Source organism: Bufo bufo, chromosome 2 (assembly GCF_905171765.1).
Source record: "Bufo bufo chromosome 2, aBufBuf1.1, whole genome shotgun sequence".
Taxonomy (NCBI): Eukaryota; Metazoa; Chordata; class Amphibia; order Anura; family Bufonidae; genus Bufo; species Bufo bufo.
In genome coordinates, this window is record NC_053390.1 from 565,293,241 (window position 1) to 565,320,635 (window position 27,395).

At 43.1% G+C, this 27,395-nt stretch overlaps 1 protein-coding gene across 1 annotated transcript in view; it reads right to left on the reverse strand.

The window, feature by feature from the left end:
- HPGDS (hematopoietic prostaglandin D synthase) overlaps positions 1-27,395 on the reverse strand; it is an 88,583-nt gene that overhangs the window by 5,929 nt on the left and 55,259 nt on the right. The window contains exons 4-5 of the mRNA XM_040418164.1: positions 24,526-24,626; positions 14,687-14,779 (exon numbers count right to left, since the gene is read on the reverse strand). Of these exons, the coding sequence (XP_040274098.1) occupies positions 14,687-14,779; positions 24,526-24,626 (194 nt within the window). The remainder of the gene's footprint in view (positions 1-14,686; positions 14,780-24,525; positions 24,627-27,395) is intronic.

A 27,395-nucleotide genomic window follows, 5' to 3' on the forward strand; every position in this document is an offset into this window, starting at 1 on the left:
CCCCAACTTCTCCCGATTACGGAGATACCAGATGTGTGACACTTTTTTGCAGCCGAGGTGGGCAAAGGGGCCCATATTCAAAAGAGCACCTTTCGGATTTCACAGGTCATTTTTTACAGAATTTGATTTCAAACTCCTTACCACACATTTGGGCCCCTAGAATGCCAGGGCAGTATAACTACCCCACAAGTGACCCCATTTTGGAAAGAAGAGACCCCAAGGTATTCGCTGATGGGCAAAGTGAGTTCATGGAAGTTTTTATTTTTTGTCACAAGTTAGTGGAATATGAGACTTTGTATGAAAAAAAAAAAAAAAAAAAAAAAATAAGCATTTTCCACTAACTTGTGACAAAAAATAAAAAATTCTAGGAACTCGCCATGCCCCTCACAGAATACCTTGGGGTGTCTTCTTTCCAAAATGGGGTCACTTGTGGGGTAGTTATACTGCCCTGGCATTTTCCAGGGGCCCTAATGTGTGGTAAGTAGGTAAATGACCTGTGAAATCCTAAAGGTGCTCTTTGGAATATGGGCCCCTTTGCCCACCTAGGCTGCAAAAAAGTGTCACACATCTGGTATCGCCGTATTCAGGAGAAGTTGGGGAATGTGTTTTGGGGTGTCATTTTACATATACCCATGCTGGGTGAGAGAAATATCTTGGCAAAAGACAACTTTTCCCATTTTTTTATACAAAGTTGGCATTTGACCAAGATATTTCTCTCACCCAGCATGGGTATATGTAAAATGACACCCCAAAACACATTCCCCAACTTCTCCTGAGTACGGCGATACCAGATGTGTGACACTTTTTTGCAGCCTAGATGCGCAAAGGTGCCCAAATTCCTTTTAGGAGGGCATTTTTAGACATTTGGATACCAGACTTCTTCTCACGCTTTGGGGCCCCTAGAATGCCAGGGCAGTATAAATACCCCACATGTGACCCCATTTTGGAAAGAAGACACCCCAAGGTATTCAATGAGGGGCATGGCGAGTTCATAGAAATTTTTTTTTTTTGGCACAAGTTAGCGGAAATTGATATTTTTAATTTTTTTCTCACAAAGTATCCCGTTCCGCTAACTTGGGACAAAAATTTCAATCTTTCATGGACTCAATATGCCCCTCACGGAATACCTGGGGGTGTCTTCTTTCCGAAATGGGGTCACATGTGGGGTATTTATACTGCCCTGGCATTCTAGGGGCCCTAAAGCGTGAGAAGAAGTCTGGAATATAAATGTCTAAAAAATTTTACGCATTTGGATTCCGTGAGGGGTATGGTGAGTTCATGTGAGATTTTATTTTTTGACACAAGTTAGTGGAATATGAGACTTTGTAAGAAAAAAAAAATAAAATTCTGCTAACTTGGGCCAAAAAAATATCTGAATGGAGCCTTACAGAGGGGTGCTAAATGACAGGGGGGTGATAAATGACAGGGGGGTGATCAATGACAGGGGGGTGATCAATGACAGGGGGGTGATCAATGACAGGGGGGTGATCAATGACAGGGGGGTGATCAGGGAGTCTATATGGGGTGATAACCACAGTCATTGATCACGCCCGTGTAAGGCTTCATTCAGACGTCCGGATGCGTTTTGCGGATCCGATCCATCTATCAGTGCATCCGTAAAAATCATGCGGACATCTGAATGGAGCTTTACAGGGGGGTAATCAATGACAGGGGGGTGATCAGGGAGTCTATATGGGGTGATCACCACAGTCATTGATCATGCCCCTGTAAGGCTTCATTCAGACGTCCGGATGCGTTTTGCGGATCGGATCCATCTATCAGTGCATCCGTAAAAATCATGCGGACATCTGAATGGAGCTTTACAGGGGGGTAATCAATGACAGGGGGGTGATCAATGACAGGGGGGTGATCAGGGAGTCTATATGGGGTGATCACCACAGTCATTGATCATGCCCCTGTAAGGCTTCATTCAGACGTCCGGATGCGTTTTGCGGATCGGATCCATCTATCAGTGCATCCGTAAAAATCATGCGGACATCTGAATGGAGCTTTACAGGGGGGTAATCAATGACAGGGGGGTGATCACCACAGTCATTGATCATGCCCCTGTAAGGCTTCATTCAGACGACCGGATGCGTTTTGCGGATCCGATCCATGTATCAGTGCATCCGTAAAAATCATGCGGACATCTGAATGGAGCTTTACAGGGGGTGATCAATGACAGGGGTGTAATCAATGACAGGGGGGTGATCAGGGAGTCTATATGGGGTGATAACCACAGTCATTGATCATGCCCCTGTAAGGCTTCATTCAGACGTCCGGATGCGTTTTGCGGATCCGATCCATCTATCAGTGCATCCGTAAAAATCATGCGGACATCTGAATGGAGCTTTACAGGGGGGTAATCAATGACAGGGGGGTAATCAATGACAGGGGGGTGATCAGGGAGTCTATATGGGGTGATCACCACAGTCATTGATCATGCCCCTGTAAGGCTTCATTCAGACGTCCGGATGCGTTTTGCGGATCCGATCCATCTATCAGTGCATCCGTAAAAATCATGCGGACATCTGAATGGAGCTTTACAGGGGGGTAATCAATGACAGGGGGGTGATCACCACAGTCATTGATCATGCCCCTGTAAGGCTTCATTCAGACGACCGGATGCGTTTTGCGGATCCGATCCATGTATCAGTGCATCCGTAAAAATCATGCGGACATCTGAATGGAGCTTTACAGGGGGGTAATCAATGACAGGGGGGTAATCAATGACAGGGGGGTGATCAGGGAGTCTATATGGGGTGATCACCACAGTCATTGATCATGCCCCTGTAAGGCTTCATTCAGACGTCCGGATGCGTTTTGCGGATCCGATCCATCTATCAGTGGATCCGTAAAAATCATGCGGACGTCTGAATGAAGCCTTACAGGGGGTTGATCAATGACAGGGGGGTAATCAATGACAGGGGGGTGATCAGGGAGTCTATATGGGGTGATCAGGGGTGATTAGGGGTGATCAGGGGCTAATAAGGGGTTAATAAGTGATGGGGGGGGGGTGTAGTGTAGTGTAGTGGTGCTTGGTGCTACTTTACTGAGCTACCTGTGTCCTCTGGTGGTCGATCCAAACAAAGGGGACCACCAGAGGACCAGGTAGCAGGTATATTAGACGCTGTTATCAAAACAGCGTCTAATATACCTGTTAGGGGTTAAAAAAAACACATCTCCAGCCTGCCAGCGAACGATCGCCGCTGGCAGGCTGGAGATCAACTCTCTTACCTTCCGTTCCTGTGAGCGCGCGCGCCTGTGTGCGCGCGTTCACAGGAAATCTCGCGTCTCGCGAGATGACGCGTATATGCGTGACTGTGCGCAGCGCTGCCACCTCCGGAACGCGATCCTGCGTTAGGCGGTCCGGAGGTGGTTAAATACCTTGGGGTGTCTTCTTTCCAAAATGGGGTCATATGTGGGGTATTTATACTGACCTGGCATTTTAGGGGCCCTAAAGCGTGAGAAGAAGTCTGGGATTCAAATGTCTAAAAATGCCCTCATAAAAGGAATGTGGGCCCCTTTGCGCATCTAGGCTGCAAAAACAGATCACACATCTGGTATCGCCATACTCAGGAGAAGTTGGGCAATGTGTTTTGGGGTGTCATTTTACATATACCCATGCTGGGTGAGATAAATATCTTGGTCAAATGCCAACTTTGTATAAAAAATGGGAAAAGTTGTCTTTTGCCGAGATATTTCTCTCACCCAGCATGGGTATATGTAAAAAGACACCCCAAAACACATTGCCCAACTTCTCCTGAATACGGCAATACCACATGTGTGACACTTTTTTGCAGCCTAGGTGGGCAAAGGGGCCCACATTCCAAAGAGCACCTTTAGGATTTCACAGGTGATTTACCTACTTACCACACATTAGGGCCCCTAGAATGCCAGGGCAGTATAACTACCCCACAAGTGACCCCATTTTGGAAAGAAGACACCCCAAGGTATTCCGTGAGGGGCATGGCGAGTTCCTAGAAATTTTTATTTTTTGTCACAAGTTAGCGGAAAATGATGATTTTTATTATTATTTTTTTTTCTTACAAAGTCTCATATTCCACTAACTTGTGACAAAAAATAAAAACTTCCATGAACTCACTATGCCCATCACGAAATACCTTGGGGTGTCTTCTTTCCAAAATGGGGTCACTTGAGGGGTAGTTAGGGGCCCGAATGCGTGAGAAGTAGTTTGAAATCAAAATCTGTAAAAAATGGCCGGTGAAATCCGAAAGGTGCTCTTTGGAATGTGGGCCCCTTTGCCCACCTAGGCTGCAAAAAAGTGTCACACATCTGGTATCACCGTACTCAGGAGAAGTTGGGCAATGTGTTTTGGGGTGTCTTTTTACATATACCCATGCTGGGTGAGAGAAATATCTTGGCAAAAGACAACTTTTCCCATTTTTTTTATACAAAGTTGGCATTTGACCGAGATATTTATCTCACCCAGCATGGGTATATGTAAAATGACACCCCAAAACACATTGCCCAACTTCTCCTGAGTACGGCAATACCAGATGTGTGACACTTTTTTGCAGCCTAGGTGGGCAAAGGGGCCCACATTCCAAAGAGCAACTTTTGGATTTCACCAGCCATTTTTTACAGATTTTGATTTCAAACTACTTCTCACGCATTCGGGCCCCTAAAATGCCAGGGCAGTATAACTACCCCACAAGTGACCACATTTTGGAAAGAAGACACCCCAAGGTATTTCGTGATGGGCATAGTGAGTTCATGGAAGTTTTTATTTTTTGTCACAAGTTAGTGGAATATGAGACTTTGTAAGAAAAAATAAAAATAAAAAAATCATCATTTTCCGCTAACTTGTGACAAAAAATAAAAAATTCTAGGAACTCGCCATGCCCCTCACGGAATACCTTGGGGTGTTTTCTTTCCAAAATGGGGTCACTTGTGGGGTAGTTATACTGCCCTGGCATTCTAGGGGCCCTAATGTGTGGTAAGTAGTTTGAAATCAGAATCTGTAAAAAATGGCCGGTGAAATCCTTAAGGTGCTCTTTGGAATGTGGGCCCCTTTGCCCACCTAGGCTGCAAAAAAGTGTCACACATGTGGTATCGCCGTTCTCAGGAGAAGTTGGGCAATGTGTTTTGGGGTGTCATTTTACATATACCCATGCTGGGTGAGATAAATATCTTGGTCAAATGCCAACTTTGTATAAAAAAATGGGAAAAGTTGTCTTTTGCCAAGATATTTATCTCACCCAGCATGGGTATATGTAAAAAGACACCCCAAAACACATTGCCCAACTTCTCCTGAGTACGGTGATACCAGATGTGTGACACTTTTTTGCAGCCTAGGTGGGCAAAGGGGCCCACATTCCAAAGAGCACCTTTCGGATTTCACCGGCCATTTTTTACAGATTTTGATTTCAAACCACTTCTCACGCATTCGGGCCCCTAAAATGCCAGGGCAGTATAACTACCCCACACGTGACCCCATTTTGGAAAGAAGACACCCCAAGGTATTTTGTGATGGGCATAGTGAGTTCATGGAACTTTTTATTTTTTGTCACAAGTTAGTGGAATATGAGACTTTGTAATAAAAAAAAAAAAAATCATAATTTTCCACTAACTTGTGACAAAAAATAAAAAGTTCGATGAACTCACTATGCCCATCAGCGAATACCTTAGGGTGTCTACTTTCCGAAATGGGGTCATTTGTGGGGTGTTTGTACTGTCTGGCCATTGTAGAACCTCAGGAAACATGACAGGTGCTCAGAAAGTCAGAGCTGCTTCAAAAAGCGGAAATTCACATTTTTGTACCATAGTTTGTAAACGCTATAACTTTTACCCAAACCATTTTTTTTTTTACCCAAACATTTTTTTTTTATCAAAGACATGTAGAACAATAAATTTAGAGAAAAATTTATATATGGATGTCGTTTTTTTTGCAATTTTACAACTGAAATTGAAAAATGTCATTTTTTTGCAAAAAAAATCGTTAAATTTCAATTAATAACAAAAAAAGTAAAAATGTCAGCAGCAATGAAATACCACCAAATGAAAGCTCTATTAGTGAGAAGAAAAGGAGGTAAAATTCATTTGGGTGGTAAGTTGCATGACCGAGTGAAAGTAACGGTGAAAGTAGTGTAGGTCAGAAGTGTAAAAAGTGGCCTGGTCATTAAGGGTGTTTAAGGTAGGGGAGCTGAGGTGGTTAACATGCATGGTCAAATATAATATCGCTGTCCCTTGTGAGCAGAAGTAACACGTGACCCAATTGACCCTTGTGTAGTGCCCACCCCTACCTAGTGGGACACTACAGGAACAATCCCTTTAAAGTTGTGGCACAGAAAACTCCAAGTCTTCTGTGTAGTCAGAGTTAAATGGTAACATTCTGGCTGCCTGCAGACGCCATTAGGGAGACGTTAAAGGGAGTCTGTTAGTTACGCTCTTTAAACATACCTTTGTGGCCGTAGAGAGACATCTACTTGCCGAGAAAATAAAATTTTGGTGATCTATAAATGAGGTTGCAAGCAAGTAGATGGTGCTCCTCCTTAAACCATGCCATGTGCCTTCCCATTGGTCTTTATTAAGGGCTTCATCTCTGCCCAGTGATCACATGGTACAGGCTGAGATTTTAGTGCATGAGTGGAGGACATCAGACAACACTTGAGCTATCAATTAAGGCCAATGGGAAGCATGGGGCTTGGTTTACAGCGAAGAGAGCATATGGCACTAAAGGGGTTGTACAGTTTTCAAGCCAGCACATAGATCTGAATACTTTTATAATTGCATGTAATTAAAAATTTTGTATAGCCACTGAGATATTCAATATTCTTATTTCTTTGACCTGCTTACTGAGAAGGCCGCACATGCTCAATTTCATCCTTCAACTGCTTTCTGAGCTGTGATAGGGAGAGCTGAGACACGCCCCCTTAACTGCAGCAGGAAAGACCCTCCCCTTGAGCTGCCAGCTTGATATAAATCTAGCAGAGCAATGAATGGGGAGATCTCTGGATCCATGTGATGTAGAGGGCTGGTTCTAGCTTTGTTAGAAAGAGGTTGTCATGTACTATATGATTTTCATTTTTTACTTTAGTCATGGGATATCCCCTTTAAGACCTCATTTTCATATCAGATTTTAAAAAAAAATCATTTTCTCAGCCACAAAATGTATGTTTAAAATATATTTATTTTATTCACTTATATAGCGCTACTATATTCTGCAGCGCTTTACAGATATTAGCAATGAGTCTCACAATCAGTATGTCTGACTCCAATGGGGCTCACAATCAGTATGTCTGACTCCAATGGGGCTCACAATCAGTATGTCTTTGGAGTGTGGGAGGAAACCCAAACAAACACGGGGAGAACACACAAACTCCATGTAGATGTTGTACTTGGTTGGATTTGAACCTAGGACCCCAATGCTGCAAGGCACCAGTGCTAACCACAGAGATATGGTGCTGCCCACATGGTGCCTATACATGGTGTGAACAAGCTGGAGAATTTGCATGTGGATTACCACTAATTGCCAGCCCGCACCTGTAGTTGTCATTGTTTATTCAGAGTACAGGTGCAGCCTGCAGTGGTAATCCACATGTTGATTCTGTACACGTACAGGCTTCCTAAGTCTACTACCCTGCACTAGAACTGGTTAAATAGCCAGAGAGAAACTGCTCAACTTCCATTAAGGGCTTACTGTATATACATTGAAGCCAATAATAAACCAGTAAGAAACAGGCTCAAAAGCCCAAATCACTATAAAGATATATTAATTAAGCATTTAGCACAGAATGGTAGACTTAAATTGATGTGTTAAAAGGAAAAACAAAATACAGATACTGTAGTATGTGTAGTATATAAAAAAAACCTTATAAGAGCCCAAAATAGACAAAATAGATATACTTTTTTCTAAGGTTTCTGAGTAAAAATTGATAAATTTAATGGAGAAGAAAAAACATGGTCGTGAAAGGCCTCAAAGTGTTCAAATACAAAAAGACGTGCCAAAACTTTACTAAATGGATAGCAAAAAATATACCGTACTTAGGAACCTGACTGTATATAAAAATATACAAAGCCCTTTTCAATAAATGATAAAACAATCTACTGCCTGAACAGGACCCAAATTGGCCGGCCAATCATCATGGTGATTACTAGAGATGAGTGAATCGAAGCTGACAAAGTGGAATTCGATCCGAAGTTCAGGAAAAATTTGATTCGCACAGAAGCCGAATTTCCTCGCGCTTCATGGTAACGAATCGCCTTTTTTCCTAAAATGGCTGCTGCACATAGAGGACATAGAGAAAGGAACTCTGGGAAGGCGGGATCACCCATAATGCCATGCATGCAGCCAATCAGCAGCCAGCCCTGTGATGTCACAGCCCTATAAATAGGACCGTCACTCGCTTTGGTTATAATTTTCAAGTGATTTTTAATGGTCACATACATGTGGTAAGTGACGTGTTTGACAAAGGCTCATAGTAGCCGAAACGCGTCACTTACCACATGTATGTGACCATTAAAAATCACTTGAAAATTATAACCAAAGCGAGTGCCGTTCCTTTCTATACAAGTATCTGCGGACCTTCCCTGGACACGCGCACCGCATCACTGACAGCGGAATGCCGCCTGTATCTTCCTTAGCCCTATAAATAGTGGCAGCCATCTTAGATTTTGCCATTTACCAGTGTACTTAGTGCAGCGAGAGACGTCTGCAGGCGCTAGGGACAGTGTTAGAAAAAACGTCATTGTGCTAAAAATAACAATTTACAAGTACAGGGAAAGATTATTCAAGGTGTAGAGAAAGGATAGGGAGGAATCATTCCGCAATATTTATGTTGAACAAGGTTCAGTAGAGGAGGTTACAGACTGGGTAATAGGAACAACCTGATTACACCGTGCTGCACTGAATGGGGATCCAAATTGCCATTATACAGCTCTGTAATTCCAGCAAACTGTTCTTATTAGGATGCAAGTGCTGTTTGATACAGGCATTAACAGGGTTTATTACAAGAAAATATTTCTATGTCTTATTTGCCCTTGTGCGGTGCAGTTATATGTTCTAAAGCATTTTTTGGCTTGTATTAGTGGGAAAAAAGGGTTTATTAGCTGTTGTGGGGTGAAGTGCTAAAATTACAGACCTTTTTGTCATGTATTAGTGGAAAAAGAAAAAATATATTTGCCGCTCAGCGGTGCAGTTATCTATTGTAAAGCTTTTTGTGGTGTGTATTAGTGGAAAAAGAAAAAATACAGTATATTTGTGGCTCAGCGGTGCAGTTATCTGTTCTAAAGCCTTTTGTGGTGTGTATTAGTGGGGAAAAAAGGCTCATTAGCCATTGTGTGGTGAAGTGAGAAACCTACAGACTTTTTTGAAGTGTTTTAATTTCCTTTTTATTTTTTTTATTTGATCTAACAGTATGTCAGACAGAGAAGTGCCAGGCCCTGCACAGGGGAGTGGAAGAGGCGTAAATGTTTCTGGCGCAGGCAGAGGTCGCAGCAGAGTAAGGGGGCGTTGCAGCAGGGGTCACTTTGAGAGGCCTGAGCTCCCAGTGTCAGCTAGCGGTCGTGTCGTGACCAGCAACCCAGCAGTTCTTGAGTGGTTGACTCGATCTTCGACTTCGTCGCAATTGACATCAGACACCTCCAGCCTAGAGTCAGTGGGATCTTCAGACAAAACGATTAGTTGTCATGGCCCGGGAGCAGGCACTGTGCCCTTACCAGTCTTCAATCTGCCTCTGTCCTTTTCTGTTCCCAGAGCCAGAGAAGTATGCTGTGGGCTCAACTCCACTATATAGTAAGGACGAGCTCCTAGACGACAGTCAGCAGCTACTGGCCAGCCAAGATGTGGAGGAGACATCCGCCTCTTCCTCCACTAGGCGGGCAAGTAGTGATGAGGAGAGTGGCGTGGGAGCTGGTGTTGCGAGCGGTCAGGCTCCTGACTCAGACGGTTGAGGAGGACATCATTGACGTGCAGACAGTACTCGATGATGATGATGTAGCCGATCACACTTGGGAGCCGAGTAACGAAGGGGCTTAATTTTTTTAAATTTTATATAATAATGCAATATTATAAAATCAGGTGTCTCCATGATAAATCTGCAGCGTGGGGGCCCCGTGTGGCTTCTAAACACTTTTCAAAATAATTCTTCAGCGGGGCGAATAGATGCCAGATGACCGGGACGCTCCATGATCTTCCCAGGAGCTTCTGTCAAGAGCAGCGGTTCATTTCTGAGAAGTTCGTATAGTGCGGGGGGAATACGAAGACCCACTCCATCTCCGTGCACCACAGGATGTCCTCCTTCCCATCCATGATTACTGGGAACTCGTGATTTTTCCCTGACGAAGACACCATGGGCTGGTAGTTATGGTTTGAATCTTGATGAACTTCGCGACTCTTCCGAGCTCCAAGCAATCTTGAAGCTTTGTCTTCTCGTCTGTAGCTACTAGAGGCTTGTTCATGCCAGGCAGGTTCCAGCAGACGTATCTGGCTTGATGAACAGCCGATACCGCACTTGCATCAATCTTGACATGATTCATCTCCAGGTGGAGAGAAATAGTTTTTTGGAATGCTTTCTCCATTGCAACCATGTTCTCAAATAACCAGAAGACTGGGTGATTCTCTCCTGTCTTAGGCAACACTTTATTGAGTAATCGTGGAAAGTAAAAAAACAGTTGTCCACTGCCCCCATAAAGGCCTTTCTGGTGCGGGTTAACCACAAATTGAATTATCAATTATCAGATCGAATTGTCCCCATTCTTCAATCTGTAAAATTAAATTTAAAATATTGAATTGAACCAAAACTTGATTAAAATTATAAGAAACTAAACTTAAATTCGACAATATATTATCCCAATCTTTGAGGGAAATTCCCAGACAATCAATTTGCCAAGCCTTTTGTCCTGGAGAACGTGTATTATTAAATCTTGTTTTAAGCAACACTTTATAAAGTTGAGAAATTTTAACCTTTTGTCCCATATTCCCTATAAATGAAAAGACGAAGCGGGGATATCGAGAAAACGATTACACAGGGCATGGGGGAGAACGGTTGGAGGTAGGAGCGACGTAGCAAACCTACATCATCACGTCTTCACCCCCGCTGACGAATGGGCTTCATCATCAGGAGAAGAGGGTGGCAGCTTGCCCGCGAGGCAGAGGCGGAGCCAGCAAGTCGCTAGCGTGGCCGGCAGTCAGCAGGGTGGCAGCAGTGGGAGGTCAGGAGCCAAATGTGCCCGGGGTAGACCACCTGTTTCACAGGAGCCTAACTGCCTGAGAAGTAGCGGTGGGTGAACGGGTTCATGGAGGCAGCGGTGCTAGCAGTCAGTCAGTGCATAGTGTTGGGGGTAAAATCACCTACTTGGCGGTGTGGCAGTTTTTTTTGTTAAGCCACCGGAGGAGGTAAACATGGCCATATGTAGAATCTGTGGGAAGGAGGTGAAGCGTGGCAAGGGTGCCAATGTTGGCACCACGGCCCTGCATCAACATATGCAGCGTCACCATAAAGTGTCCTGGGAGAACCGTGACTCTGATGTGGTAGTCAAGCCTACCGAAGCAACCGCTGCATCGCCCAGTGGCACGCAGCCGATTTCAGGCAGTAAAGGCTCCACCACCTCAGCCGAAGGGAGCTGTCTATCCTTCCCATCATCTGCTGGTCCTGATGCTCCTGCTCCTCGCCCTCCTACTCCTCATCAGTCATTCCTTCAGCAATCGATCACAGAAGCGATTTCCAAGAGATAACAGTATACGTGCACTCATCCAACGGCGCAGAAGCTGAACGTGCTCCTGTCCAAATTCCCTCCTTTTCCAAGTGGTGAACTCTGCACCTTTAAGAGAACTGATGGCTTGTACAGAAGGTGGGCCAGTCATTGAGCCTGTCGGTGTCTGCCAAAGTGCACGACGGTGCCAACTTGTGCAGCTGTAACTACGGTCAGTGACAATACATGTCCTTTACGGCTCACTGGGTGAATGTGGTTCCTGCACAGCCTCACCAGGAACTTGGCCAGGTGATGCCGCTTCCGCCTCCACGTTCTCACGCCGTTGATCCTGTGACAATGTCCGCCTCTGCCTCCTCATCCTCCACTGTGTCCTCAGCCTCCACTGCAGGGATAATTCACAGTGCCCCTCTAGCATACCACATGTGCAGGGCACAGCGGTGTCACGCTGTTCTGCACCTCGTTTGCTCCACAGACAGGATCCGTTTTTTTGTGGGTTAGTGTTCTGATGTATCAGAGGAAGGGCAAAATAATCTGTGACGTCAACACAAACTTACTGCTGACACCCTCTCCACTCTGTCAGTGGGGCTCTACTTGTATAAGCGTTTCATAGAACAGGTTCTGTAGACATCTACAGTATGTGGAGTCAGCTGACGACGGTGTAAAAGAAATGCGCTCTTTCACAGTACAGTAGGATCTTAGGTCTCTGCACGGTTCTTTATACCTGGCGCTAACATCGACCTGTAAAGCTGAGTTTACACTTGAGTTAATTGGTCAGTTTTGGCCCCGTAACTGCCCAAATAAGTGAAGTGTGCAGTGATTCTAAGAGCAATGCCTGTCATGTGCGTGTCATACTCACTCACAGTATTGTTTGCGTGTTGCGTGTTGCTGCAAGGCACAGTGTTCTACACCAATATACAGACTCTCTGCAGCCAGGAAATAGCACTCTGTCGGGGGGCTCTACTTGTATAAGTGTTTAATAGAACACATTATGTAGACATCTACAGTGGATATAAAAAGTCTACACACCCCTGTTAAAATGTCAGGTTTCTGTGATGTAAAAAAATGAGACAAAGATAAATCATTTCAGAACTTTTTCCACCTTTAATGTGACCTATGAACTGTACTACTCAATTGAAAAACAAACTGAAATATTTTAGGTGGAGGGAAGAAAACAAAAAAACTAAAATAATGTGGTTGCATAAGTGTGCACACCCTCTTATAACTGGGGATGTAGCTGTGTTCAGAATCATGTTAAATAGGAGTCAGCATACGCCTGCCATCATTTAAAGTGCCTCTGATTAACCCCAAATAAAGTTCAGTTGCTCTAGTTGGTCTTTCCTGAAATTTTCTTAGTCACATCCCACAGCAAAAGCCATGGTCCACAGAGAGCTTCCAAAGCAACAGAGGGATCTCATTGTTAAAAGGTATCAGTCAGGAGAAGGGTACAAAAGAATTTCCAAGGCATTAGATATACCATGGAACACAGTGAAGACAGTCATCATCAAGTGGAGAAAATATGGCACAACAGTGACATTACCAAGAACTGGACGTCCCTCCAAAATTGCTAAAAAGACGAGAAGAAAACTGGTCTGAGAGGCTACCAAGAGGCCTACAGCAACATTAAAGGAGCTGCAGGAATATCTGGCAAGTACTGGCTGTGCGGTACATGTGACAACAATCTCCTGTATTCTTCATATGTCTGGGCTATGGGGTAGAGTGGCAAGACGAAAGCCTTTTCTTACGAAGAAAAACATCCAAGCCAGGATACATTTTGCAAAAACACATCTGAAGTCTCCCAAAAGCATGTGGGAAAAGGTGTTATGGTCTGATGAAACCAAGGTTGGACTTTTTGGCCATAATTCCAAAAGATATTTTGGCCCAAAAACAACACTGCACTGCATCACCAAAAGAACACTATACCCACAGTGAAGCATGGTGGTAGCAGCATCATGCTTTGGGGCTGTTTTTCTATAACTGGAACTGTGGCCTTAGTTAAGCTAAAAGGAATTATGAACAGTTCCAAATACCAGTCAATATTGGCACAAAACCTTCAGGCTTCTGCTAGAAAGCTGAATATGAAGAGGAACTTCATCTTTCAGCATGACAAAGAAGAGTGGGCAATCTTGACAAGTCAAAATGTGCCATGCTGATAGACTCATACCCAAAAAGACTAATAAAATCAAAAGGTGCTTCAACAAAGTACTAGTTTACGGGTGTGCACACTTATGCAACCATATTATTTTATTTTTATATATTTTCTTCCCTCTACCTAAAAGATTTCCGTTTGTTTTTTTATTGAGTTGTACAGTTTATCGGTCACATTAAAGGTGGAAAAAGTTCTGAAATGAATTATCTTTGTCTCATTTTTTTACATCACAAAAACCTGACATTTTAAAAGGGGTAGGTAGACTTTTTAAATCCACTATATGTGGAATCAGCTGCCGACGGTGTAAGGAGTGTGCTTCTTCTTGACGCTAACATTGACCTGTAAGAGTTCACACTTGAGTTATTTGGTCGGTTTTAGCCCCGTGACTGTGAAGTGTGCAGTGATTCTAAGAGCGACGCCTGCCATCTGCATGTTATACGTATTACTCACAGTATTACTTCACTACCAAAGCAGACTCCTTATGTGTGTTACTGCAAGGCACAGTGTTCTGCACCAATATAAAGGCTTTCTGCAGCAAGGAAATAGCAATTTTTAATGGGATTCGCCGCAAATAAATTGGGATGAAACCAAATTTTTCCCAAAAATTTTTACGAACCGGTGAATCAAATTTTTGAAATATTCGCTTTTATCTAGTGATTACTTTTCTTCCATGCAATTATAGCAAAATTACTCCTGTGAATGCAGGAAAAGATCAATGATAAAAGCTAAAATTATTTTGGGCCTTGGCTGATAATGACGCTATAAAAATCATGGTTGCCAGTAAATGGAAATACAAGTGAATAATGCCCTGTATAACAGTTTTCTTTCAACATTTATAAAACATTCTAAGTATTAATTACTTACATAATCACCAACAAACCACTTATTATCTCCCAATGTCTTCTCCAGGGCAGACAGGAAGGGACCAGAACATTTTTCAATGTATTTCTTCATTTCCTAGAGAAATGCAAACGTCTCAGTATGCCTCCGTGTTCAAACACATAAATTTAATATATAACAAAATTGGGGGTCATTTATCGAACTTGTGTAAAGTAGAACTGGCTTAGTTGCCTATAGCAACCAATCAGATTCCACCTTTCAGCTCCTTTGAAAAATGAAAGGAAGAATCTGATTGGTTGCTATGGGCAACTAAGCCAGTTCTACTTTACACCAGTTTGATAAATGATCCCCATTGTGTTTTTAATAAATGATCCCCATTGTGTCTTGTAGGCACAATAAGGGAAATTATGTCTGCATCCTGAGTAAGGCTTTATTCTCACGACTCTGTATTTTGGTCTACGGATATTTTCCGTGCCCATTCTGTATTTTTCTCAATCCAACCAAAAGAAATGGATGATCTCATCCGCAATATGGACCAGAATAGGACATGTTCTATAATTAGTGGAATGAATCTACGAAAAAATATGAATGTGTGCTTGACTCCATAGAAATGAATGGGTCAGTGTACAAAAAATTTGAATCGCACATGGATGAAGGACACATCATATGCATGAGTTCTAAGGAGTTTTGAGGAACAGTCTTGTTAAAATTTGGTCAAATTTCTAGACTCTGAAGTAGCTGTCACGGACGTGCCCGTGACAGGTGGCAGGAGATTGGTGAGACTGGCAACACGTGGTTTGATCTGACAGGTTCCTTGTGGATCAATTTGTGTCTGTGTTGTTTCTGGTAATGGCCACACCTCTTGCCTCAGGTGTTGCTTATGTGGTCATCTTACCTTCCCTATTTATTGTGGCTTCTCCCACCATGTTGTGCGGTTTATAGCTTTTGTCTTGTTTTGGAGTGCTGGTGTTTGGATCTCGGCAGAGTTCCTGTGCTTCCATAGCCATTTGAAGTTAAGTGTCTCTTTCCCCTGTTTATTGTTGGGGTTTTCTTGTGTTGTTCTTTTCCCTGCCATTTGTGTTTAGGCCTGAGGGAGACTCCTGTTCGTTTGAACAGGTTTTCTCTTGTCCTGACATTAGTCCCAGGGTCCTACAGGGTGAGTCGGGACTTTAGGTTCCTGTGTTTGAACTCATCTAGCTCTGGGGTCAGTTCATACTTGCAGTCAGTCAGGACTTTGATTAGGGTTTCTCTAGGTGAAAGTTACCAGGCCTTTTCCCCTCACCCCTTTCCGTCCTACGTTCGGTGGAGGTTCCCTCCCACACAGAAGCGTGACAGTAGCTTCATGTGTAATGAATCAATTCCCTGCTTTATAGCAGAACAATTAAAGACAGTCTGTCACCACGATGTGCAATGCAGTCTGCAGGCACCAGGAGGAGCTGAACAGATTGATATATAATTTTGTGGGAAAAGATTCAGTAAAACTTGTAATTTTATTCATTTATATCTCTGCTCTTTCTGTACTTAAACAGGTGGGTGTAAGAAAAGTCAGACTATGGGGGGCTGCCAATCTGAACAGAACATTTTATTTACAAAAATAAATCAAATGTTACGCGTTTCGGGGAAGAACTGTCCCTTTCTTCAGGCACAGATTAAAATGAGAGACTAAGATTTAAAATGAAAGACGAAGAAGGGGGAAGAGGAGGAACTAAGATAAAAATATATGATTGGATGAATATAAATGTACTGTAGATCAAATAGCTGAAAGAGTAAAAGCGAGTATTCAATAAAAAACATGTATACAAATAAATAAAAAACATCATATCAAGGAGGGTACATGATTAAAGTCGAGAATAAATTAATCAAAAACAACCATGTTGAGGGTATTGGTAAAAGATGGAGCAATGAATGAAATAAAAAGTATCTCATGGTAACAAATGAAATAAGGAATGGATTGTAGCTTTGTGCAGAGGAACGAGGGAGTTAGCGCAAAAAAAAAAAACAGGATGTGTGTGTCTGTGGGAACGGGAATATCTATGTATGAGAAGGTGAAATGCAGCTGAAAAAAGGGCAATGTGAATGAGGCTAGAAGGTTGGTGTAGTTGGGGAATTCCTATTTATTGCTTCAACTTTTGTCAATATCCTCATTTTTTATTCATTTATTGACTGACTTCCATGTATCCTTCACTGATATGATGCTTTCAACTCATTTGTGTACATGGTTTTTATTGAATCTATCTTTTTAAATCTCAGTCACTCGTTTTAATCTGTGTCTGAGGCCTCTTTCACACGAGCGTGTCCGGATAAGGTCCGGATGCGTTGCGGCAAACCCTCGCGAGTAGGTACCCAATTGCAGTCAGTTTTGACTGCGATTGCGTTCCGTTGTTCAGTTTTTATCGCGCGGGTGCAATGTGTTTTTCACGCGCATGATAAAAAACTGAATGTGGTACCCAGACCCGACCTTCTTCACAGAAGTTCAGGTTTGGGTTCAAGGTTGTGTAGATTGTATTATTTCCCCTTATAACATGGTTATAAGGGAAAATAATAGCATTCTGAATACAGAATGCATAGTACAATAGGGCTGGAGGGGTTAAAAATTTTTTTTTAGCACCTTAATCCACTTGTTCGCAGTGGCGTCATCACAGGTCCTTTTCCTGTCCACAGCAAAGATGAAGACAGAAGAGAAGCCGGCTGCGCGATCAAGTGGATGAGGTGAGTTAAATTATTATTATTATTTTTTTAACCCCTCCAGCCCTATTGTACTATGCATTCTGTATTCAGAATGCTATTATTTTCCCTTATAACCATGTTATAAGGGAAAATAATAATGATCGGGTCTCCATCCCGATCGTCTCCTAGCAACCATGCGTGAAAATCGCACCGCATCCGCACTTGCTTGCGGATCCTTGCGATTTTCACGCAGCCCCATTCACTTCTATGGGGCCTGCGTTGCGTGAAAAACGCACAAAATAGAGCTTGCTGCGATTTTCACGCAATGCACAAGTGATGCGTGAAAATCACCGCTCATGTGCACAGCCCCATAGAAATGAATGGGTCTGGTTTGAGTGCAGGTGCAAATTCACTTCACGCATTGCACCTGCGCGGAAAACTCGCTCGTGTGAAAGGGGCCTGAAGGAGACAGTTCATGTCCAAAAAGTGTAACACTGTATTTTATTTTTTTTACATGAGATTGGCAGTGCCCCATAACCAGTTTTTTTTACACTCACCTACTCATTTATATATGGAACCTTAACTGATACCATACAGGGAGGGAACAGCAGCCATTTTATTATCACGAGGCACACCTGAGCAGTGATGGCCAGTTCGCAGTGTTCGCCGACGAACATATGCGATCTGCCATCTTTATTCCCAAGCCCGGCGATGCAGAGGTAAGTCCTTACCTGTGCCTGCGCCGCGAGCCGCTCTGAAACACATGCAGTCACCGGGAGCAGGCAGTTCTGAGAACAGCCCGATGAAGGTGCGAACTGGCCATCACTACACCTGAGGATTCATCCAGAGCCTTCAGTTTTAGGGCTCGTTCACACGACCGTATGTCTTTTTCAGTGTTTTGCAGGCTGTTTTTTCCCGGATCCATTTTTCCCAGTAGTGTTTCCGGTTCCGTTCCATTTTTCCGTATGGCATATACAGTATACAGTAATTACATAGGAAAAATTGGGCTGGGCATAACATTTTCAGTAGATGGTTCCGCAAAAACGGAATGGATACGGAAGACATACGGAGTACATTCCGTATGTGTTCTTTTTTTTGGCGGAGCCATTGCTTTGAATGGAGCCACGGAACATGATTTGCGGGCAATAATAGGACATGTTCTATCTTTGAACGGAACGGAAAGGAAAAACAGAGATACGGAAACGCAATTTATACTGAGTACATTCCTTTTTTTTTGCGGAACCATTAAAATGAATGGTTCTGTATACAAACCGTATGCAGAATGCAAAAAACGGCCCGTATACGGAACGCAAAACACGTTCAAGCCCTTACTGCCTAGTTTTTACTCACTCTAGTGAGCACATAGATGCACTTTCTTTCCGATGTGTATTAAGATCATTTCCACTATGGAGTGCAGGCTTTTTAATCTTTAATCTATCTCCTGTGCACAAATGAAGTCAGAATAAGCAGAAATTTTGTAGAATATTGTAAAAAAAAATTACCATGTCAGATATCCGCTAAGAATATACAATTTTTTTTATGAAAAAGAAAAATTCTTTCCAGTTGATTGATTACAGGACTAATATGGTAAAGTTTATAAGTATATTGCATCAATTATCCTTGTGAATGTGTCCGTTCTGAAGGTATCATATTGGACATCAGAGACCCCTTCCCAGGCATCTGTATGGCCCCTTTCACACAGGCGAGTATTCCGCGCGGATGCGATGCGTGAGTTGAACGCATTGCACCCGCACTGAATACCGACCCATTCATTTCTATGGGGCTGTTCACATGAGCGGTGATTTTCACTTGTGCGTTGCGTGAAAATCGCAGCATGCTCTATATTCTGCGTTTTTCACGCAACGCATGCCCCATAGAAGTGAATGGGGCTGCGTGAAAATCGCAAGCATCTGCAAGCGAGTGCGGATGCAGTGCGATTTTCACGCACGGTAGCTAGGAGATGATCGGGATGGAGACCCGATCATTATTATTTTCCCTTATAACATGGTTATAAGGGAAAATAATAGCATTCTGAATACAGAATGCATAGTAAAATAGTGCTGGAGGGGTTAAAAAAATAAAAATAAAAATTTAACTAACCTTAATCCACTTGCTCGCGCTGCCGGCATCTCGTCTGTCTCCTTCTTTGCTGAACAGGACCTGTGGTGAGCATTCATTGCAGCAACAGGACCTGTGGTGACGTCACTCCGGTCATCACATGATCCATCACATGATCTTTTACCATGGTGATAGGTCATGTGATGGATCATGTGATGACCGAAGTGACGTCACCACAGGTCCTGTTCCTGGAATGAATGCTCACCACAGGTCCTGTTCAGCAAAGAAGGAGACAGACGAGATGCCGGCAGCGCGAGCAAGTGGATTAAGGTGAGTTAAATTAGTTTTTCGTTTTTTTTAACCCCTCCAGCCCTATTTTAATATGCATTCTGTATTCAGAATGCTATTATTTTCCCTTATAACCATGTTATAAGGGAAAATAATACAATCTACAGAACACCGATACCAAGCCCGAACTTCTGTGAAGAAGTTTGGGTTTGGGTACCAAACATGCGCGATTTTTCTCACACGAGTGCAAAACGCATTACAATGTTTTGCACTCACGCGGAAAAATTGCGCGTGTTCCCGCAACGCACCCGCACATTTTCCCGCAACGCCCGTCTGAAAGAGGCCTATGACTACCTTTTCACCTTCCACAAGTTTTTTTTTACCTTTTTCCACAAAACTATATATCAATTTGCTTAGCTCCTCCTGCTCCATACCATGCTGCCTGCATTGTGGTCTTCAAAGAGGACCTGTTAGCACTGCTGAGATGTCTGACTTACATAATTATACAGTATTCCCTAACAATATGACAATAGTGAAGTTTCTTTTCTTTGCATTGTACCATTCTGCTCTAAACACAGAACAGGAGCAGATCTTTCCCTTATACCTTATGTCTGTGGAGGCTCCAATCCTGGTTTTGGCTCCCAATCACTGATGGAAATCACTGACCAAAACACTGACGTGTGAATGATGCTAAAGGCCTCCTGCACACAACCGTATGGTTTTGCGGTCCTATTTAAACTAATCAGTTTTTCAGTTTTTTTTTTTTGTTTCAGTAGTGTTTCTGTTTCCGTTCTGCTTCCGTTCCGTTTTTCTGTTTGGATTCCGTTTGTGATCCTTTTTTTCCCCCCACAAAAACGGAACGGATACGGAAGACATACGGATGCATTCCGTATCCGTTCCGTTTTTCTTATAGCCCCATTGACTTGAATGGAGCCACGGAACGTGATTTGGGGGCAATAATAGGACATGTTCTATCTTTCTAAGGAAAAATGGAAATACGGAAACGGAAGGCATACGGAGTACCTTCCATTTTTTTTACGGATCCATTGAAATGAATGGTTCTGTATACGGTCCGTATATGGAATGCAAAAACCGGAATATAATTTTTTTTCCGTTTCCGTTTTTTTTGCATTCTGTATACACATAACGGACAAGGATAGTACTGTTCTATTAGAGGCCAGCTGTTCCGTTCCGCAAAAAACGGAATTCACACGGATGTCATCCATATATTTTGTGGATCCGCTTTTTGCGGACCGCAAAATACTGAAAAAGCCATACGGTCGTGTGCAAGAGGCTTAAGGGCTCATGCACACGACCGTATGGCTTTTTCAGTGTTTTGCGGTCCGTTTTTTGTTTCCGTTTTTGTTTCCGTATGTCATGTTTCCGTATGTTTTTCCGTATGTCACATACAGTATACAGTAATTACATAGAGAAAATTGGGCTGGGCATAACATTTTTAGGCTACTTTCATACTAGCGGCAGTGTGATCCGGCGGGCAGTTCCGTCGTCGGAACTGCCCGCCAGGTCCGCCGATTTGGATGTGACTGAAAGCATTTGTGAGACGGATCCGGATCTGTCTCACAAATGCATTGCAAGAACGGATCCGTCTCTCCGCTTGTCATGCGGACAGACGGATCCGTCTTGTATTTTTTTTTAAAATTTTTACCGGTCTGCGCATGCGCAGGCCGGAAGGACGGATCCGGCTTTTGCTATTTTGAATGCCGGATCCAGCACTAATACATTCCTATGGGGAAAAATGCCGGATCCGGCATTCAGGCAAGTCTTCCGTTTTTTTCGCCGGAGCATGCTACGGTTTTATCTTTTGCCTGATCAGTCAAAACTACTGAACTGAAGACATCCTGATGCATCCTGAACGGATTACTCTCCATTCAGAATGCATGGGGATATGCCTAATCAGTTCTTTTCCGGTATAGAGCCCCTGTGACGGGACTCTATGCTGGAAAAGAAAAACGCTAGTGTGAAAGTACCCTTAGGCCTAGTTCACATGAACGTATGGCTTTTATAGTTTTTTGCGGTCCGTTTTTCCATTTTGAGTTCCGTTGTGTTTCTGTTCCGTTTTTCCGTATGCCATGTACAGTATACAGTAATTACATAGAAAATATTGGGCTGGGCATAACATTTTTGATAGATGGTTCAGCAAAAATGGAACGGATACGGAAGACATACGGATGCATTTCCGTATGTGTTCTGTTTTTTTTGCGGACCCATTGACTTGAATAGAGCCAAGCACCGTGATTTGCGGACAAGAATAGGACATGTTCTATCTTTTCACGGTACGGAAATACGGAAATACTGAAAAGGAATGCACACGGAGACAATTCAGTATTTTTAGCTGAACCGTTGAAATGAATGGTTCAGTATATGTACCGCATACTGAACAAAAAAAACCCGCAAAATACAGGCAAAATACTGTCGTGTGCATGAGCCCTAAGGCTGAGACTACACGGTGATGTCTCGCTGCAACATCACATCTAATGCTTGTCATTGGGGTTGCAATGCAACTTTTCCATCATAGACCACAATGCAAGTTTTGTGAGACTGTGAGCAGCTTTTCTGCTATTGGGCTGAGATTTTACCCCCACATAACAGCTCTTAAAGAGGACCTTTCACCAGAATAAAACATCTAAACTAATTATACAGACATGTAGAGCGGCGCCCAGGGATCCACCTGCACTTACTATTATCCCTGGGCGGCGCTCAGTTCTCCCGGTATAGCCTCCGGTATCTTCATAGTTAGGCGTCTCATTCTCTCATGCTGTAGCGCTGGCCAATCGCAGCGCTCAGCTCATAGCCTGAGAGGAAAAAAAAACTCTCAGGCTATGAGCTGAGCGCTGCGATTGGCCAGCGCTACAGCATAGGAGAAAGAGACGCCGTCAGGTTCCCCTGGGTGGAGCCTAACTATGAAGATACCGGAGGCTATACCGGGCGAACGGAGCGGCGCCCAGGTATAACAGTAAGTGCAGCGGGATCCCTGGGCGCCGCTCTACACGTCTGTATAGTTAGTTTAGATGTTTTATTCTGGTGAAAGGTCCTCTTTAAGTACTTGAGCAACAGTAAGTTGCAGACAAGTCATACAAATGTGTTCTGAGACTTCCTGTTGCACAAGACATGTTGCCATCTAACCCCAGCCTTAAACTCTACTGTATTTAATATCATGGAAGATACCTGCAAACAATCTGCAAGATAATGGGCATACACAGCACATCTGAGGGCTGTTTCACGCGATCGAGTCCATTGCGGGAATCACGCTTCGTGTGTGAGTGTGATCCTCCGCTCTGGACTTGCAGGAGCACACAGCATTATCATGATTTATAATGCTATGTGTCTCTGCTTGACCTTATTTCTACATTATCATACTGACAGCTTTATGTCACTATAATTCTGTGCAAAAAAGGCCATGCAGAGACACATAGCATTATAAATCATGATAATGCCGTGCGCTCCTGCAAGTCCAGAGCGGAGGATCACACTCACACACGAAGCGTGATTCCCGCAATGCACTCGCTCGTCTGAAACAGCCCTAAGGCCCCTTTCACACGGGCGAGTATTCCGCGCAGATGCGATGCGTGAGTTGAAGGCATTGCACCCGCACTGATACCGACCCATTCATTTCTATGGGGCTGTTCACATGAGCGGTGATTTTCACGCATCACTTGTGATTTGCGTGAAAATCGCAGCATGCTTTATATTCTGCGTTTTTCACGCAACGCATGCCCCATAGAAGTGAATGGGGTTGCGTGAAAATCGCAAGCAAGTGCGGATGCGGTGCGATTTTCACGCACGGTTGCTAGGAGACGATCGGGATGGAGACCCGAACATAATTTTTTTTCCCCTTATAACATGGTTATAAGGGAAAATAATAGCATTCTGAATACAGAATGCATAGTAAACTAGCACTGAAGGGGTTAATAAAAAAAAAAAAAAATTTTAACTCACCTTAATCCACTTGCTGGCGCTGCCGACATCTCGTTTGTCTCCTTCTTTGCTGAACAGGACCTGTGGTGAGCATTCATTCCAGGACCTTTGGTGACGTCACTCCGGTCATCACATGATCCATCACATGATCTTTTACCATGGTGATGGGTCATGTGATGGATCATGTGATGACCGGAGTGACGTCACCACAGGTCCTGGAATGAATGCTCACCACAGGTCCTGTTCAGCAAAGAAGGAGACAGACGAGATGCCGGCAGCGCCAGCGAGTGGATTAAGGTGAGTTAAATTTTTTTATTTATTTTTTAACCCCTCCAGCGCTATTTTACTATGCATTCTGTATTCAGAATGCTATTATTTTCCCTTATAACCATGTTATAAGGGAAAATAATACAATCTACAGAACACCGATCCCAAGCCTGAACTTCTGTGAAGAAGTTCGGGTTTGGGTACCAAACATGCGCGATTTTTCTCACGCGAGTGCAAAACGCATTACAATGTTTTGCACTCGCGCGGAAAAATCGCGGGTGTTCACGTAACGCACCCGCACATTTTCCCGCAATGCCCGTCTGAAAGAGGCCTAAGAGTCTATGTTTGAAGAAGTCCACATCTGAAAAATCTGCAACATGTACATATATGGGGGTTAGAAAATTCCATAAACTTGTATTGTAGTGTACTTTGCTGCAGACCGAAAATCCACCCAACAAATGTGCTAGAAATCCGCAACATCCGTACATTGCCTAACAATTTTTTTTTATTATGTGCAACTGTACTACTTCAGAACATACTTAATAATCTTTAGTATTTGCTAACCCCTGTAAGGTGACTGAATGAGTAGAAAACCTGGTGACATTTTCTGGAAGTCAACAAGATGATTGTTATAATAACTTCTATACCTGTACATCTTCACCCCATGGATACAGTGATACAAAGTCATCAATGCTGTCTAATATGGCATCAATGCGAAGGTCATCTAAATCAGTCTTTCCTGTCAGACCTGTGGAATAAATCAGACATATTTTCTTGTTATATCTACATACTGTATATTAGAAAATGTTTACCTCAAATATCCATTACATTCACTTGTTCTACAATACATATGACACTCAACAAAAGTATACAGATCTATAGGGTTACCAAACCCCCATATCATCAATAAAGTTTTGACTCAAAGAAATAGACCATAGTGGCAAGTTTTGGACTTCAAAGGCAGCTCAAAAAGTACCTTGTTCCTGGACCTTTGGGGCCTACTATTGGATCAGAGTCTGGGCCCACCAGAGAATTTTCTGGTACTCTGGTGGGCCAGTTTGACACTTCTTTCACATATACGCTAAGATAATTTGGTAGTCTGGATCCAAATCAGATGCCATTACAGTCAATGTGTATCTGGCGGTGCCCTGCAGTATCCGTATACGGTAACTTCAGTAGCCCGTTCCACTGGCGGAAGAGATTACCTTAGCTCATACATAACTCTGCTACATCCATATGTGAAAGTAGCCTAACTAATATGGTCACATCCACATGTTTCAGATGCCATTATACGGCTACACTTATTATAAAGTGAAAGTAAGAAGCCCTGGAATGCGATATGACCCATAATGCAGTGCAGCCAGCCAATCAGCAGATAGCCATCCCCTGTGTGATAAAAGCCTCATCCCAAGTGGTTGTCACCATTTCATTGTGAACTGAGCATAGGGGGAGACATGGCAAGTGCTAGGGACAGTGTTTTAGCAAGTTTCTAATTGTTGAATATTGGATAGGGACAGTGCAGGGACAGTGTAGGGGGATCGTAGGGAGAGTTTTTAAAAACCTGTAGGAAAAGTATAGCAAGACTGCAGGCTCAGTGCAGGCTCTGTGTAATCCCCCTGTGCATTTTGTTCACCTGCTGTACCATTCATTCTTAATCTGTTCTGTTATACATAGACTTACTGTGCATCAGTCTCATTATCAACCGTCGGTCTAATATATAGGCACAGTTATCTAGTTCATCTGCTGGGCCATTTATACTTAATGTGTTCTGTTATACATAGACTTGCTGTGCGTCATACTCAGTCTCAACAGGTGGTGTAACATATAGGTGTGTTTATCTAGTTCATCTGCTGCGCCATTCATACTTAATCTTTTCTTTTATAGACAGACACATTGATTAACAGATAAGCAATTCTTTTAGGCCCTGATTCACAAATTGGGGTGATACACCTGTCTCATTCTACTGTTTGTTGCATGTCCACATTCTATTAGGTCCTGATTTACAAATTGGGGTGATACGCCTTTCTCATTCAACTGTTTGTGGCATGTCCACATTGATTAATAGATAAGCAATTCTTTTAGGCCCTGATTCACAGATTGGTGTGATACGCCTTTTTCATTTGACTGTGTGTGGAGTGTCCACACTGATATTTAACTGCTTCTGTTTGCCAAACAAGTACTGAGTTATAGTGTTACAGAGTGGTCTTCTGTAACTCCCTGTGGGCAGTGTAAATAAAGTGATTCTTCGCACAGCAGTGTTGCCCACGAGTTGGTTGTAGTTTTTTTATTTTATTATTATTCTATCAGAAAAATTATTCTTTAACCCCTTACGGACACATGACGTACCGGTGCGGCATGTTTCCCGAGTCCTTAAGGACACATGACGTACCGGTACGTCATGTGTTGTTCCGATCACCGCCGCCCAGCGGGCGGTGATCGGAACAAGGTGCATGCTCAAATCATTGAGCAGGCACCTCGGCTAAATGTGCGGGGGGGTCCCGTGACAATTCAGACCTGCGGTTTGCGGCTTTTTATGGTGCGGCAGCAGTGCCATCGGGTCCCCATAGGGCTGTGGGGGGGACCCGATGGCATTGAAGGCAGCGCAATGCCTTCCTGAGGCATCTGCGCTGCCTTCCGGTGAAGAGCCTGTGAGATCCAGGCTCCTGGATCTCACAGGCCCCGGAAGCTGTATGAGTAATACACACAGTATTACTCATACAGCCAATGCATCCAATACAGAAGTATTGGAATGCATTGGAAAGGAATATACCCCCAAAAGTTCAAGTCCCAAAGTGGGACAAAAAATTGAGTGAAAAAAAGTTGAAAAAATAAAGTTTTCCCCCCCAAAATTAAATGTTTCAAGTAAAAATAAACAAAAACATCATTTTCCCCAAATAAAGTAAAAAAAAATTGGTAAAATAGAGGGGGGAAAAAAAGTATACATATTAGGTATCGCCGCGTCCCCATCGACCGGCTCTATAAACATATAACATGACCTAACCCCTCAGATGAACACCGTAAAAAATAAAAAATAAAAACTGTGCTAAATAAACCATTTTTTTTGTCACCTTAAATCCAAAAAGTACAACAGCAAGCGATCAAAAAGGCGTTTGCCCACCAAAATAGTACCAATCTAACCGTCACCTCATCCCACAAAAAATGAGCCCCTACCTGAGACAATCGCCCCAAAAAAATAAAAAATATGGCTCAGAATATGGAGACACTAAAACATAATTTTTTTTTTTTTGAAAAAAGCTGTTATTGTGTAAAACTTACATAAATTTTTTAAAAAAGTATACATATTTGGTATCGCCGCGTTCGTATAAACCGGCTCTATAAAAATATCACATGACCTAACCTCTCAGATGAACACCGTAAAAAATAAAAACTGTGCTAAATAAACCATTTTTTTGTCACCTTACATCACAAAAAGTGTAATCAAAAAGTCATATGCACCCGAAAATAGTGCCAATAAAACATTCATCTCATCCCACAAAAAATGAGACCCTACCCAAGG